Below are 12,783 nucleotides of genomic sequence, written 5' to 3'. Positions count from 1 at the left end.
AACTTCACAACCTCCTATATATCAGGTAATCGTTCAGCAGGATACGAGGGTAGGTACCTACTACCTACTTATATTAACACAGAGTAACCAGGGTACTTTATTGAAGCTTATCCCTCCTTTAAGGTGCTTTAAACACTAGGTCGTTCAAGCTTATTGATTCCATTCGATGGCAAAATGTATCAAACTTTGGTTTGACACATAATGTTTTATCAATTAAGAGAACCCTGATTTAAGTAAAACAGGAAGCTGTACAAAACTTTGAATTGAATCCGGCGCCCCAAACAGAAAACAGGTGTCCAGGGGGACCACACCAAATACACAGAACTGGTTATTATATACTCCTCAATATTCCGCGCTAACTTTTCAGTACAGGATGTAAGGAGGGAAACCTGTTGCAGAGTGTTGTATTCAAATTCACAACCTCCTATATATCAGGTAATCGTTCAGCAGGATACGAGGGTAGGTACCTACCTACTACCTACTTACTTATATTAACACAGGGTAACCAGGGTACTTTATTGAATTGAAACTTATCCCTCCTTTAAGGTGCTTTAAACACTAGGTCAAGCTTATTGATTCCATTCGATGGCAAAATGTATCAAACTTTGGCTTGACACATAATTTAGAATGAAGATGAAGGTAAGTAAATATCTATTCTATGAAAAGCAATAATGCCAATGCCCAGCATACTTCAATTTTATTGCTGGTACGGTTGCTATTGACAGGTCAGAGAATCCATAGATCCACAGTTCGTAACCCGACAAAGGAATTTTATAAGTAGATATTTTTACTAGATTCCCCGGGTTTCAAATTTTTCATGGTTACTTAATATCCAATTCATTAATGAATTCTCAGGAAAATCACCTATGTCTGTACCTTTCAATCAAATTGTCTTCAGGAGACTTCGATTTTGATTTTATTACTATTCAAGAGACATTACGAACGGAAGATTTTATTACTATTCAGGCGACATTAAAGAACGAGTTGACATCTTGACATAAACTTAAAGGGAGGTCTACAGTTGAACAAATCTTCCTAAGTAAGTAACAAATCCTCCTACAACTCCTTCTAAGTAAGTAAATACCTACCAGTGATTACATCTTAGTTATCAATTAAGAGAACCCTGATTTAAGTAAAACAGGAAGCTGTACAAAACTTTGAATTGAATCCGGCGCCCCAAACAGAAAACAGGTGCCCAGGGGGACCACACCAAATACACAGAACTGGTTATTATGTACTCCTAAATATTCCGCGCTAACTTTTCACCACAGGATGTAAGGAGGGAAACCTGTTGCAGAGTGTTGTATTCAAATTCACAACCTCCTATATATCAGGTAATCGTTCAGCAGGATACGAGGGAGGTACCTACTACCTACTTATATTAAAACAGGGTAACCAGGGTAGGTACTTTATTGAAGCTTATCCCTCCTTTAAGGTGCTTTAAACACTAGGTCGTTCAAGATTATTGATTCCATTCGATGACAAAATGCATCAAACTTTGGTTTGACACATAATGTAGAATGAAGATGAAGGTTAAGTAAACGCGCTAACTTTTCACCACAGGATGTAAGGAGGGAAACCTGTTGCAGAGTGTTGTATTCAAATTCACAACCTCCTATATATGAGGTAATTGTTCAGCAGGATACGAGGGTAGGTACCTACTACCTACTTATATTAAAACAGGGTAACCAGGGTACTTTATTGAAACTTATCCCTCCTTTAAACACTAGGTCGTTCAAGATTATTGATTCCATTCGATGGCAAAATGTATCAAACTTTGGTTTGACACATAATGTAGAATGAAGATGAAGGTTAAGTAAATATCTATAGTCTATGAAAAGCAATAATGCCAATGCCCAGCATACTTCAATTTTATTGCTGGTACGGTTGCTATTGACAGGTCAGAGAATCCATAGATCCACAGTTCGTAACCCGACAAAGGAATTTTATAAGAGTAGATATTTGTACTAGATTCCCCGGGTTTCAAATTTTTCATGGTTACTTAATAATATCCAGCCTCTACTGATGTTCAAAGAAACGAAAGCATAATAAGTAACCAAGAGAAAAACATGGAATGGCGATCAAAACCCCTTCACGGGAGACACCCCCACGACACTGACCATACATTTGTCGACAAGATAGCGTCACACGCGTGGTTAGTAAAAGGGGAATTGTTTCCAGAAACCGAGGGGTTTATGGCCGCTATCCAAGATCAGATGTTTAATACAAAAAACTACATGAAGCAGATTTTGTAAAAGATCAAAAAAATGAGGCTATAAACCGGGCCTAAAAAGTTGCTGTGTTCATGAGAAAGTTTGCCAGCTTCACCGAGAAGCAAAAAAAGCTATCAATAAATTTGTAGCGCGAATTTTTAAATTTAAGTTCAGGAAAAAAAAAAGAAAAAAGTAAGAAGTCAAGGGAAAGAATTTACTTGAAGCTCATAGATGAGAAAACACCTTATTACAAATATGAGCCACCACCAGTAATAGAAACGGCAAAATATACAGTGTACTACGATAGAACCATCATGACCGATAAGACCATCCCGAACAATAGACCAGATATCGTAGTACCCGACAGAACTATCATGACCGATAAGACCATCCCGAACAATAGACCAGATATCGTAGTACACGACAAAGAGCGCAGAATGGCATTACTGATGGATATTGCGATCCCAAATACGCATAACATGGAAAGCACTGTGGTAGAGAAAAAGAGAAAATACCAAGAACTTCGAGACGAAGTCAGAAGGATGTGGCGGTTAGAGAAAGTGAAAATAGTTCCAATTATTCTATCTGTCACTGGAATTAAGAATAAGAATGTCTTTATGCTTCTCCAAAAAGCAGTCATATTAAATACAACGCGCATAGTACGCAAGTTTCCAAGTTAGGATAGAAAATGTAGATGAGAATGCTTTGGCTTAGCCTGTATCTCATTGAAAAATAAAATTACAAACAAATGAATACTTAAATACACAATAATAACAATAGACTCTTGAGTGGAAGGTAACCCTAGGCGAGGTTAACGCCTTAGGCGTTCTCTACCACCTATATTAAAGTAACTTCTCCTTATCGAAAAAAAGGAAGAAGTTACATTATGTCATTAGATCTGCGATATGTAGAGTTATAGTCATGTACCTACTAATCAGTAAGAATCTGTACTGGCGGTCAATTTACAGAAGTATGTACCTACATATTTGGATTTGGTACATTTCTACTAATTCAACACCTACATATACTTATTGTTGACAAATTAGTTAAGCAGGCCAATCGGCACTCACTCTGCTTTGTTCTCCAAAAAGCAGTCATATTAAATACAACGCGCATAGTACGCAAGTTTCCAAGTTAGGATAGAAAATGTAGATGAGAATGCTTTGGCTTAGCCTGTATCTCATTGAAAAATAAAATTACAAACAAATGAATACTTAAATACACAATAATAACAATAGACTCTTGAGTGGAAGGTAACCCTAGGCGAGGTTAACGCCTTAGGCGTTCTCTACCACCTATATTAAAGTAACTTCTCCTTATCGAAAAAAAGGAAGAAGTTACATTATGTCATTAGATCTGCGATATTTAGAGTTATAGTCATGTACCTACCAATCAGTAAGAATCTGTACTCGCGGTCAATTTACAGAAGTATATACCTTAACTACATATTTGGATTTGGTACACTTCTACAATTCAGCACCTATACTTACTGTTGACAAATTAAAGAATGATAGGTATGTACTATGTTTTCAAATATTTGTCAAGTGAAAACATAGTACATACCTATCATTCTTTATCATGTTACTTGACATAGTAACCCGTTTCCAGAAGATTGTTGACAAATTAGTTAAGCAGGCAATTCGGCACTCACTCTGCTTTGACAATCGGTTAGGAAAAAGCAAAACAGAAATTTACATGACATGAAGACCTTCTACATACTTACCATAGTGAACAAGACAATGCTTTCTTTCCCCTTGTATCTTTTGAATCAATCCCCTTAGAATATACACGTTTCTTTATAACCTATGCAATGTGCAGTGATAACTGCAGTACATTCCCCATTTTCCTACCCTACAGTCCTAGAAACTTCTACCTATATCACCAAGCAATAAATACTAAATTACTATAACTACCCTGGGACTACAGGTAGCAATTGTTTTGGGAATGTGAGATAACTCTTTTCTTTTGACTTTGATTAATGTTTATTACTTTCCCTTTCCGAGAAGAGAGGGAGGAAGAGGTCTTATCGACATTAATAATTTGCATAACGGACAGGTAAAAATAATGCGTAAATATTTCCATGAAAGAAAACTAACATCACTACTACACGCCAACATCTGTGCAGCTGACCAGAATTACACGCCCCTAAACTTGGCCTCTACTGATGTTCAAAGAAACGAAAGCATAATAAGTAACCAAGAGAAAAACATGGAATGGCGATCAAAACCCCTTCACGGGAGACACCCCCACGACACTGACCATACATTTGTCGACAAGATAGCGTCGCACGCATGGTTAGTAAATGGGGAATTGTTTCCAGAAACCGAGGGGTTTATGGTCGCTATCCAAGATCAGGTGGTTAATACAAAAAACTACATGAAGCACATTATAAAAGACCCCAATGTGCGAGATGATAGATGCCGTAGGTGTAAGGAGAAAGCTGAAACTATCCAGCATATTACATCGGGGTGTAGTGCAATGAGCCAGACCGAATACCTACACAGGCACAATCAAGTTGCTGCTATCATACATCAGAACATCAGCAGCAACTTGAAGCTCATAGATGAGAAAACACCTTATTACAAATATGAGCCACCACCAGTAATAGAAACGGCAAAATATACAGTGTACTACGACAGAACTATCATGACCGATAAGACCATCCCGAACAATAGACCAGATATCGTAGTACACGACAAAGAGCGCAGAATGGCATTACTGGTGGATATTGCGATTCCAAATACACATAATATGGAAAGCACTGTGGTAGAGAAAAACAGGAAATACCAAGAACTTCGAGACGAAGTCAGAAGGATGTGGCGGTTAGAGAAAGTGGAAATAGTTCCAATTATCCTATCTGCACATATTAGCTCTCCAAGAAACCAGATGGTCTGGAAACGGTAACATCGACAGAAATGGTTTTCGTTTCATCTACGGTGGAACAGATAAACATGAACTCGGAACAGGATTCATTAGTGATGGGACTCGAGTGAGATTTTTCAACTCGATTATTTTCTACTCGATTATTTTCCAACTCGAGTTGTAACTCGAGTGGAAATTAATCGAGTTGAATATTTATTCCTGGAAATTACACCGTGCCGATTTCTCACTCGAGAGTCGAGTAGGCGAGCGAGTCGCTGATATTCGGGTTTTCGTTCGGAAACTCTTGGCATACGGGTATACCACTATACCCCTCCCCCTCTTCAGTTCTCTTTCTTGCATCATCATCATCAAAGAGGCAAGTCGTGATGACGTCAGTTCATGTGTCAGTTCGTGATGACGTCAGTTCATGCGTAAACCATGGCTGTTTCAACGTTATTTATTTATTTATTTTTTTTTTTTGCGACCTTTTAGCGACATTTTAGGGGATTTAGGGACCATTTTGGATGTTTTTGAGTGCGCCAATGCACTTTTTGGGTACTTTTACATCGGAATAGGACTCTATCTCGAAAAAAAATTGTCATTTGGTTGAGCCCCATGATGGTCAGGCCATGTTGAGAACCACTGACCCCATAGCACGTGCTGGCTAGGATGTCACGGTGCACTGGTTCATACTGAACGTTACAATACAATGCCCACACATACCTTACTATTACTATAACGTCCCAAGTCCCAAGTTCAGTCAACCTAATCTCCCTAGGAACTTGGAGAGGTAAGGAGCACCATATGAAACTCACATGGTGGCGGGAAATCGAGGAGCTTTGGACACACTGAACGTTACTTTAACCTATGTCTAATGCTTTCTTTCCCCTTGTATCTTTTGAATCAATCCCCTTAGAATATACACGTTTCTTTATAACCTATGCAATGTGCAGTGATAACTATATAGTACATTCCCTATTTTCCTACCCTACAGTCCTAGAAACTTCTACCTATATCACCAAGCAATATCTACTAAATTAATATAACTACCCTGGGACTACAGGTAGCAATTGTTCTGGGAATGTGAGATAACTCTTTTCTTTTGACTTTGATTAATGTCTATTACTTTCCCTTTTACAATATTTACAGCTTTTGAAAATCCCTTAAAAAGAGAGAATACCAAGAACTTCGAGACGAAGTCAGAAGGATGTGGCGGTTAGAGAAAGTGGAAATAGTTCCAATTATCCTATCTGTCACTGGAGTTAAGCAGGCCAATCGGCATTCACTCTGCTTTGACAATCGGTTAGGAAAAAGCAAAACAGAAATTTACATGACATGAAGACCTTCTACATAGGTACCATAGTGAACAAGACAATGCTTTCTTTCCCCTTGTATCTTTTGAATCAATCCCCTTAGAATATACACGTTTCTTTATAACCTATGCAATGTGCAGTGATAACTATATAGTACATTCCCTATTTTCCTACCCTACAGTCCTAGAAACTTCTACCTATATCACCAAGCAATATCTACTAAATTAATATAACTACCCTGGGCTTAACATGGATTCCTAGTGTATTTTACTTTGTCTTTTTAACCCGAAGCAACAGCATGTTGAATGCACCAGCTCTTAATGTTATACTCTTTGTCTGGCTAGGGGACGTTAAACAGAGAGAAGACTAGCGTCTGGCTGTGGGACTATAAACAGGGAGGAGAACAGCTAACCCTAACCAGCCTAGCAAGCTGGCAGTTCTTCAAAGGGTTCTCTCTGCATTTAAAGACCAAGTACAAGAAACGAAAGCATAATAAGTAACCAAGAGAAAAACATGAAATGGCGATCAAAACCCCTTCAAGGAAGACACCCCCACGACACTGACCATACATTTGTCGACAAGATAGCGTCGCACGCATGGTTAGTAAATGGGGAATTGTTTACAGAAACAATGTTCAAAGAAACGAAAGCATAATAAGTAACCAAGAGAAGAACATGGAATGGCGATCAAAACCCCTTCACGGGAAACACCCCCACGACACTGACCATACATTTGTCGATAAGATAGCGTCGCACGCGTGGTTAGTAAATGGGGGATTGTTTCCAGAAACCGAGGGGTTTATGGCCGCTATCCAAGATCAGGTGGTTAATACAAAAAACTACATGAAGCACATTGTAAAAGACCCCAATGTGCGAGATGATAGATGCCGTAGGTGTAAGGAGAAAGCTGAAACTATCCAGCATATTACATCGGGGTGTAGTGCAATGAGCCAGACCGAATACCTACACAGGCACAATCAAGTTGCTGCTATCATACATCAGAACATCAGCAGCAACTTGAAGCTCATAGATGGGAAAGCACCTTATTACAAATATGAGTCACCATCAGTAATAGAAACGGCAAAATATACAGTGTACTACGACAGAACCATCATGATCGATAAGACCATCCCTAACAATAGGCCAGATATCACGACACGACACGACAAAGAGCGCAGAATGGCATTACTGATGGATATTGCGATCCCAAATATGCATAACATGGAAAGCACTGCGGTAGAGAAAAAGAGAAAATACCAAGATCTTCGAGACGAAGTCAGAAGGATGTGGCGGTTAGAGAAAGTAGAAATAGTTCCAATTATCCTATCTGCCACTGGAATTAAGAATGTCTTTATGCTTCTCCAAAAAGCAGTCATATTAAATACAACATCTGGGGGTATTTACCCCCCGAGGGGTAAAATACACTTTTTCGAGGGGTAAAAAGAACTAAGCGCTAAGTGAAAAAAAAAAATACAAAAAAAATACAAAAGATATAGAAAAAAAAGATGGGATGAAGGAAATTTATGTAACGATGTGAACGGACCCTTAAAACCTCGATATAAAACCTCTGAGATGTGCACTATGTGCTTTTGTTCTACTTATTGAAAATATCTATGTTAAAAAAAAAAACAAATAAAAATTTTAATTAAAAAAAGGCAACTCTAGATAATCAAACAATAGACAATTTAGACTTGAGGGTAGAAAAAGTATAGGAATACATACAAAATTAATACTATACATAAAAATAAAAAAGTAAAATGAAAAGAAAAAAAATCACATACTCAAAACAAAATAAGTTAACGGTCATTCAGATTCATACCTATCAGATTAAGTGAAGTATTGCTATCTGAATAACAGAACTATCTGGAACATCACGTGCTATTGGGGTGTATTCAGCCTCATGGTAACTAAAAAGTTCGTAGAATCCAACCATAGCAAGGGTTCGATTCCCTTCCCATGTCAAAATCGCAAAAAGTGTTCATAGAGAAAGCAGTACGCGATTCATTGCTGTCTCCTGTTTACATTTGACCACAGCTCTGACTGTGTATTCATGTGTTTCATACTTCCTCATTATATCTTCTGTACGCGATTCATTGCTGTCTCCTGTTTACATTTGACCACAGCTCTGACTGTGTATTCATGTGTTTCATACTTCCTCATTATATCTTCCTCAGAGAGAACGCTGGATTCAAATTCTAAAATACAGAAGAACAAAAAGTTCGATGGTTAAAACTATTTATTTGTGGAGTGCAGAATATTTTCAAAATCAATTTACTGTACCTATGTCTCAATATTTATTTGTGGAGTGCAGAATATTTTCAAAATCAATTTACTGTACCTATGTCTCCACAAATGGGGTCGGCGTTTTTCGTCAGCCTCTCAATTAGTCCTAGGGTGATTGCCTTTGGCTACAAAAATTTTACAAGTGCAAGGAAAATTTCAGGCTGATATCCTCCCTGTTTAAAGTCCCACATCCAGAAAGCTTAGCTATCCAAAATTCCTAGTCCTAGGGTGATTGCCTTTGGCTACAAAAATTTTACAAGTGCAAGGGAAATTTCAGGCTGATATCCTCTCTGTTTAAAGTCCCACGTCCAGAAAGCTTAGCTATCCAAAATTCTTAGTCCTAGGGTGATTGCCTTTGGCTACAAAAATTTTACAAGTGCAAGGGAAATTTCAGGCTGATATCCTCTCTGTTTAAAGTCCCACATCCAGAAAGCTTAGCTATCCAAAATTCTGTTGGTACTCTTGAGAAAAAAAAAAAAAAAAAGAACGTGTCTTACCAGGAACATATGCTATGAATGAGAGTGCATGATATTTAGTAAACCATTCATGACAAGGTCGGATATCAGTGTAAAATATCTTACCTAACTAGTCATGGGAGAGCTGAAGTCTTTGGACAAACTTGTCATGGGAGAGTTTTCCAGGCAATTAACTCTATTGTGTGATGTCATGGTTATGCAGGTTGCACTTTCCCGATTGAAGAAATCTGAAAAAGGATGAAATATTTGTTAGTTGCCAACAGCAATAATATGTGGCGAGTGCGCGAGTGAACTCGGGTCAGAGAACCCAATGAATAGTTTTTCCACTCGAGTGGAACAAAATAATAATCAAGTGCACTCGAGTGAAGTCAAACTCGAGTCCACTCGAGTAAAATCATTCACTCGGCCCATCACTAGAGTGATGGGCCAAAATTTAACTTGATAATTTCACATTTAGTTGGTAAATCTGATTGTCAGTTTCTTTGCAAGATGTAGAAACTTAACCCATTTTTTAGTGCTGTTTGCCCCTACACCCAAGCCTTCAAGTGATGGGCCAATTCTTGACTCAATAACCCATTTTTTAGTGCTGTTTGCCCCTACACCCAAGCCTTCAAGTGATGGGCCAATTCTTAACTCAATAATTTCAGCCGAGTGATGGGCCAAAATTTAACTTGATAATTTCACAATTAGTTGGTAAATCTGATTGTTTGTTTGTTCCATAACTTGCAAACAGTTGGTCTAATTTTGCGTAGATTTGGTATGAGTGGTTATCAGTTCCATGAGGTTATAACTTACCAAAATTAATCAATTAGTTCACTGTGATTGCTGTTGAGAGCAAACTGGTTGCAAAAAATCGAAAATAAAACGTTATCACTTAAAACAATAACTGATATTCTGGTTTATGGATGTCGGCTACAAACTGCAAATCTGATTGTTTGTTTGTTCCATAACTTGCAAACAGTTGGTCTAATTTTGCGTAGATTTGGTATGAGTGGTTATCAGGTCCATGAGGTTATAACTTACCAAAATTAATCAATTAGTTCACTGTGATTGCTGTTGAGAGCAAACTGGTTGCAAAAAATCGAAAATAAAACGTTATCACTTAAAACAATACCTAACTGATATTCTGGTTTATGGATGTCGGTAACAAACTGCAAGACAGAGCTCCAGGAAAAGCTTTAAAATTGGGAAATGGTTGTCGAAAAATAAAACATTTTCCAGGAATCTACTGCTCCAGCTGAACACGATGGAAAAACGGGAAAACTCGAAACTTCAACTTTCCACTTCCACAGTTCCAGTTTCCACTCGAAAAGCAGGAAAAGCTTTAAAATTGGGAAATGGTTGTCGAAAAATAAAACATTTTCCAGGAATCTACTGCTCCAGCTGAACACGATGGAAAAACGAAAAACGGGAAAACTCAAAACTTCAACTTTCCACTTCCAGTTTTCACTCGAAAAGCGAAAAGTTCGAAAGTTTCGAAACTTTTTCAAAATTTCAAACGAACTTTGCTTAACATTATACATTGCCAGCTTCTCACACAAAAATCTTGATGAGCATGCGCTATGTTCACGCATGTTCCAGGAAAAGCTTTAAAATTGGGAAATGGTTGTCGAAAAATAAAACATTTTCCAGGAATCTACTGCTCCAGCTGAACACGATGGAAAACGAAAAACGGGAAAACTCAAAACTTCAACTTTCCACTACCAGTTTCCACTCGAAAAGCGAAAAGTTCGAAACTTTTTCAAAATTTCAAACGAACTTTGCTTTACATTATACATTGCCAGCTTCTCACACAAAAATCTTGATGAGCATGCGCTATGTTCACGCATGTCACGTGGAAAGGTGTCAAGGGACTTTTCACACGACCAACACTTTTTTCTGAACGCCCTGTATCGGCATCCTGCATTTTCAGGCAAAAAGAGAGGAAAAAACTCAGAATAAGAATCTTATTCTGAACGAACTTTGCTTTACATTATACATTGCCAGCTTCTCACACAAAAATCTTGATGAGCATGCGCTATGTTCACGCATGTCACGTGGAAAGTATCAAGGGACTTTTCACACGACCAACACTTTTTTGCTTTTTTCTGAACGCCCTGTATATCGGCATCCTGCATTTTCAGGCAAAAAGAGAGGAAAAAACTCAGAATAAGAATATTATTCTGAGGTAAAAAATGAGATTAATGGAGATTATTTGACCCAGAATCAGAAGAGAGAATAATAAAATGGGCTACAACTTTCGTTTTGTAAAGATCAAAAAAATGAGGCTATAAACCGGGCCTAAAAAGTTGCTGTGTTCATGAGAAAGTTTGCCAGGAATAGATACACATGTCCATGCTGCTGTGAGCTTTTATCACAATGAGCTCGAGTCCATAGCTTCAGATCTGAAACAAATAGGTAATTGTTTATTATTAAAGTTTACTAACGATAGAAAAAAGGGAAATAACTAAACCATTCATGACAGGGTCGGATATCAGTGATGGGTAAATGTGCATGCACGCCATAGTCCACTAGGAATAGATACACATGTCCATGTTGCTGTGAGCTTTTATCACAATGAGCTCGAGTCCATAGCTTCAGATCTGAAACAAATGGGTAATCGTTTATTATTAAAGTTTACTAACGATAGAAAAAAATCGAGTTTTCAAAGATTCGCCATCCCTGTTGACAGCGAAAGTCTCCTCACAATCGGGGTTTTAATGCAGAGATGGGCGTAGTTAATTAAAATATTAGTTCAACTACTTTTTCAACTAACAACTAATAGTTGTTAGTTCTAGTTGGCGGTTGACCAACTAATTCAGTTGTAGTTGTTAATTAACTAATGATTTGCCCATCTCTGTTTTAATGTCCATTGGCGAAAAAATAAACACATTAATCTCACTAAGCCGGAGTGTTATTTGGGGAACGAGATTCATGACCATTCATGATCAATACAATGAATTAAAATTTCCTTATAGTTTTTCAACTAACAACTAATAGTTGTTAGTTCTAGTTGGCGGTTGACCAACTAATTCAGTTGTAGTTGTTAATTAACTAATGATTTGCACTAATGATTTGCTTTAATGTCCATTGGCGAAAAAATAAACACATTAATCTCACTTGGCCGGAGTGTTATTTGGGGAACGAGATTCGTGACCATTCATGATCAATACAATCAATTGAAATTTCCTTATATATTACCCATAACTCCTCGTGAAAAGAATAATAATTAACAACTGTTGAAAAATCACAAGAATGGCCCAATGGTTAAATACTTCCGACATTTACAACGTGTTTCTTCTTGTTTTTGGCGCGCAAATTCACGAAGTGAGAAGTGTTTCTTAGAATATGCATGGCAAATACACGGTGACCACTAACCTCTACAATATGCCATACAGTATGCACCAGAGCAAGGGTTGTATTTATCACAAGACAACTGCTCACAATACTCTTGTATACAGGGCGTTAATACAGTTTGGACATAGTGGTGTTCCTCCCTACTTAGCACCATCATGGAGGCAAAGCCCTGGCCTAGGAGTTTCATGAGTTTGAGTTGAATACGGTCACCCTGTAGTAGAGGATAGAGAGGTATCTGAAGCTGAGGGAGAGTAGATACATGCTCCGCTGAAATCAACAGAATACACAAATCATTTTATTT

General features: G+C 37.9%; 1 protein-coding gene and 1 long non-coding RNA gene across 2 annotated transcripts; both read right to left on the bottom strand.

The window, feature by feature from the left end:
• Nucleotides 1-8,005: 8,005 nt before the first annotated feature.
• LOC103505794 lies at nt 8,006-12,777 on the bottom strand. The gene is made up of 5 exons (XM_026821035.1): nt 12,504-12,777; nt 11,599-11,728; nt 9,168-9,211; nt 8,529-8,582; nt 8,006-8,439 (listed from the first exon to the last, which is right to left on the bottom strand). The coding sequence occupies exons 1-5, from the start codon at nt 12,667-12,669 to the stop codon at nt 8,366-8,368; spliced, it is 468 nt and encodes a 155-aa protein (XP_026676836.1). The 5' UTR covers nt 12,670-12,777; the 3' UTR covers nt 8,006-8,365.
• Nucleotides 9,331-10,071, bottom strand: LOC113465997. The gene is made up of 2 exons (XR_003390552.1): nt 9,942-10,071; nt 9,331-9,373 (listed from the first exon to the last, which is right to left on the bottom strand). It is a non-coding gene; the product is annotated as an uncharacterized LOC113465997 (long non-coding RNA).
• Nucleotides 12,778-12,783: the final 6 nt, after the last annotated feature.

The sequence above is a fragment of the Diaphorina citri genome, unplaced genomic scaffold (genome assembly GCF_000475195.1).
Source record: "Diaphorina citri unplaced genomic scaffold, Diaci psyllid genome assembly version 1.1 scaffold195, whole genome shotgun sequence".
In the NCBI taxonomy this organism is placed as follows: domain Eukaryota; kingdom Metazoa; phylum Arthropoda; class Insecta; order Hemiptera; family Psyllidae; genus Diaphorina; species Diaphorina citri.
Note: the sequence above shows the minus strand (reverse complement) of the source record. Positions and strands in the feature narration are given on the sequence as shown.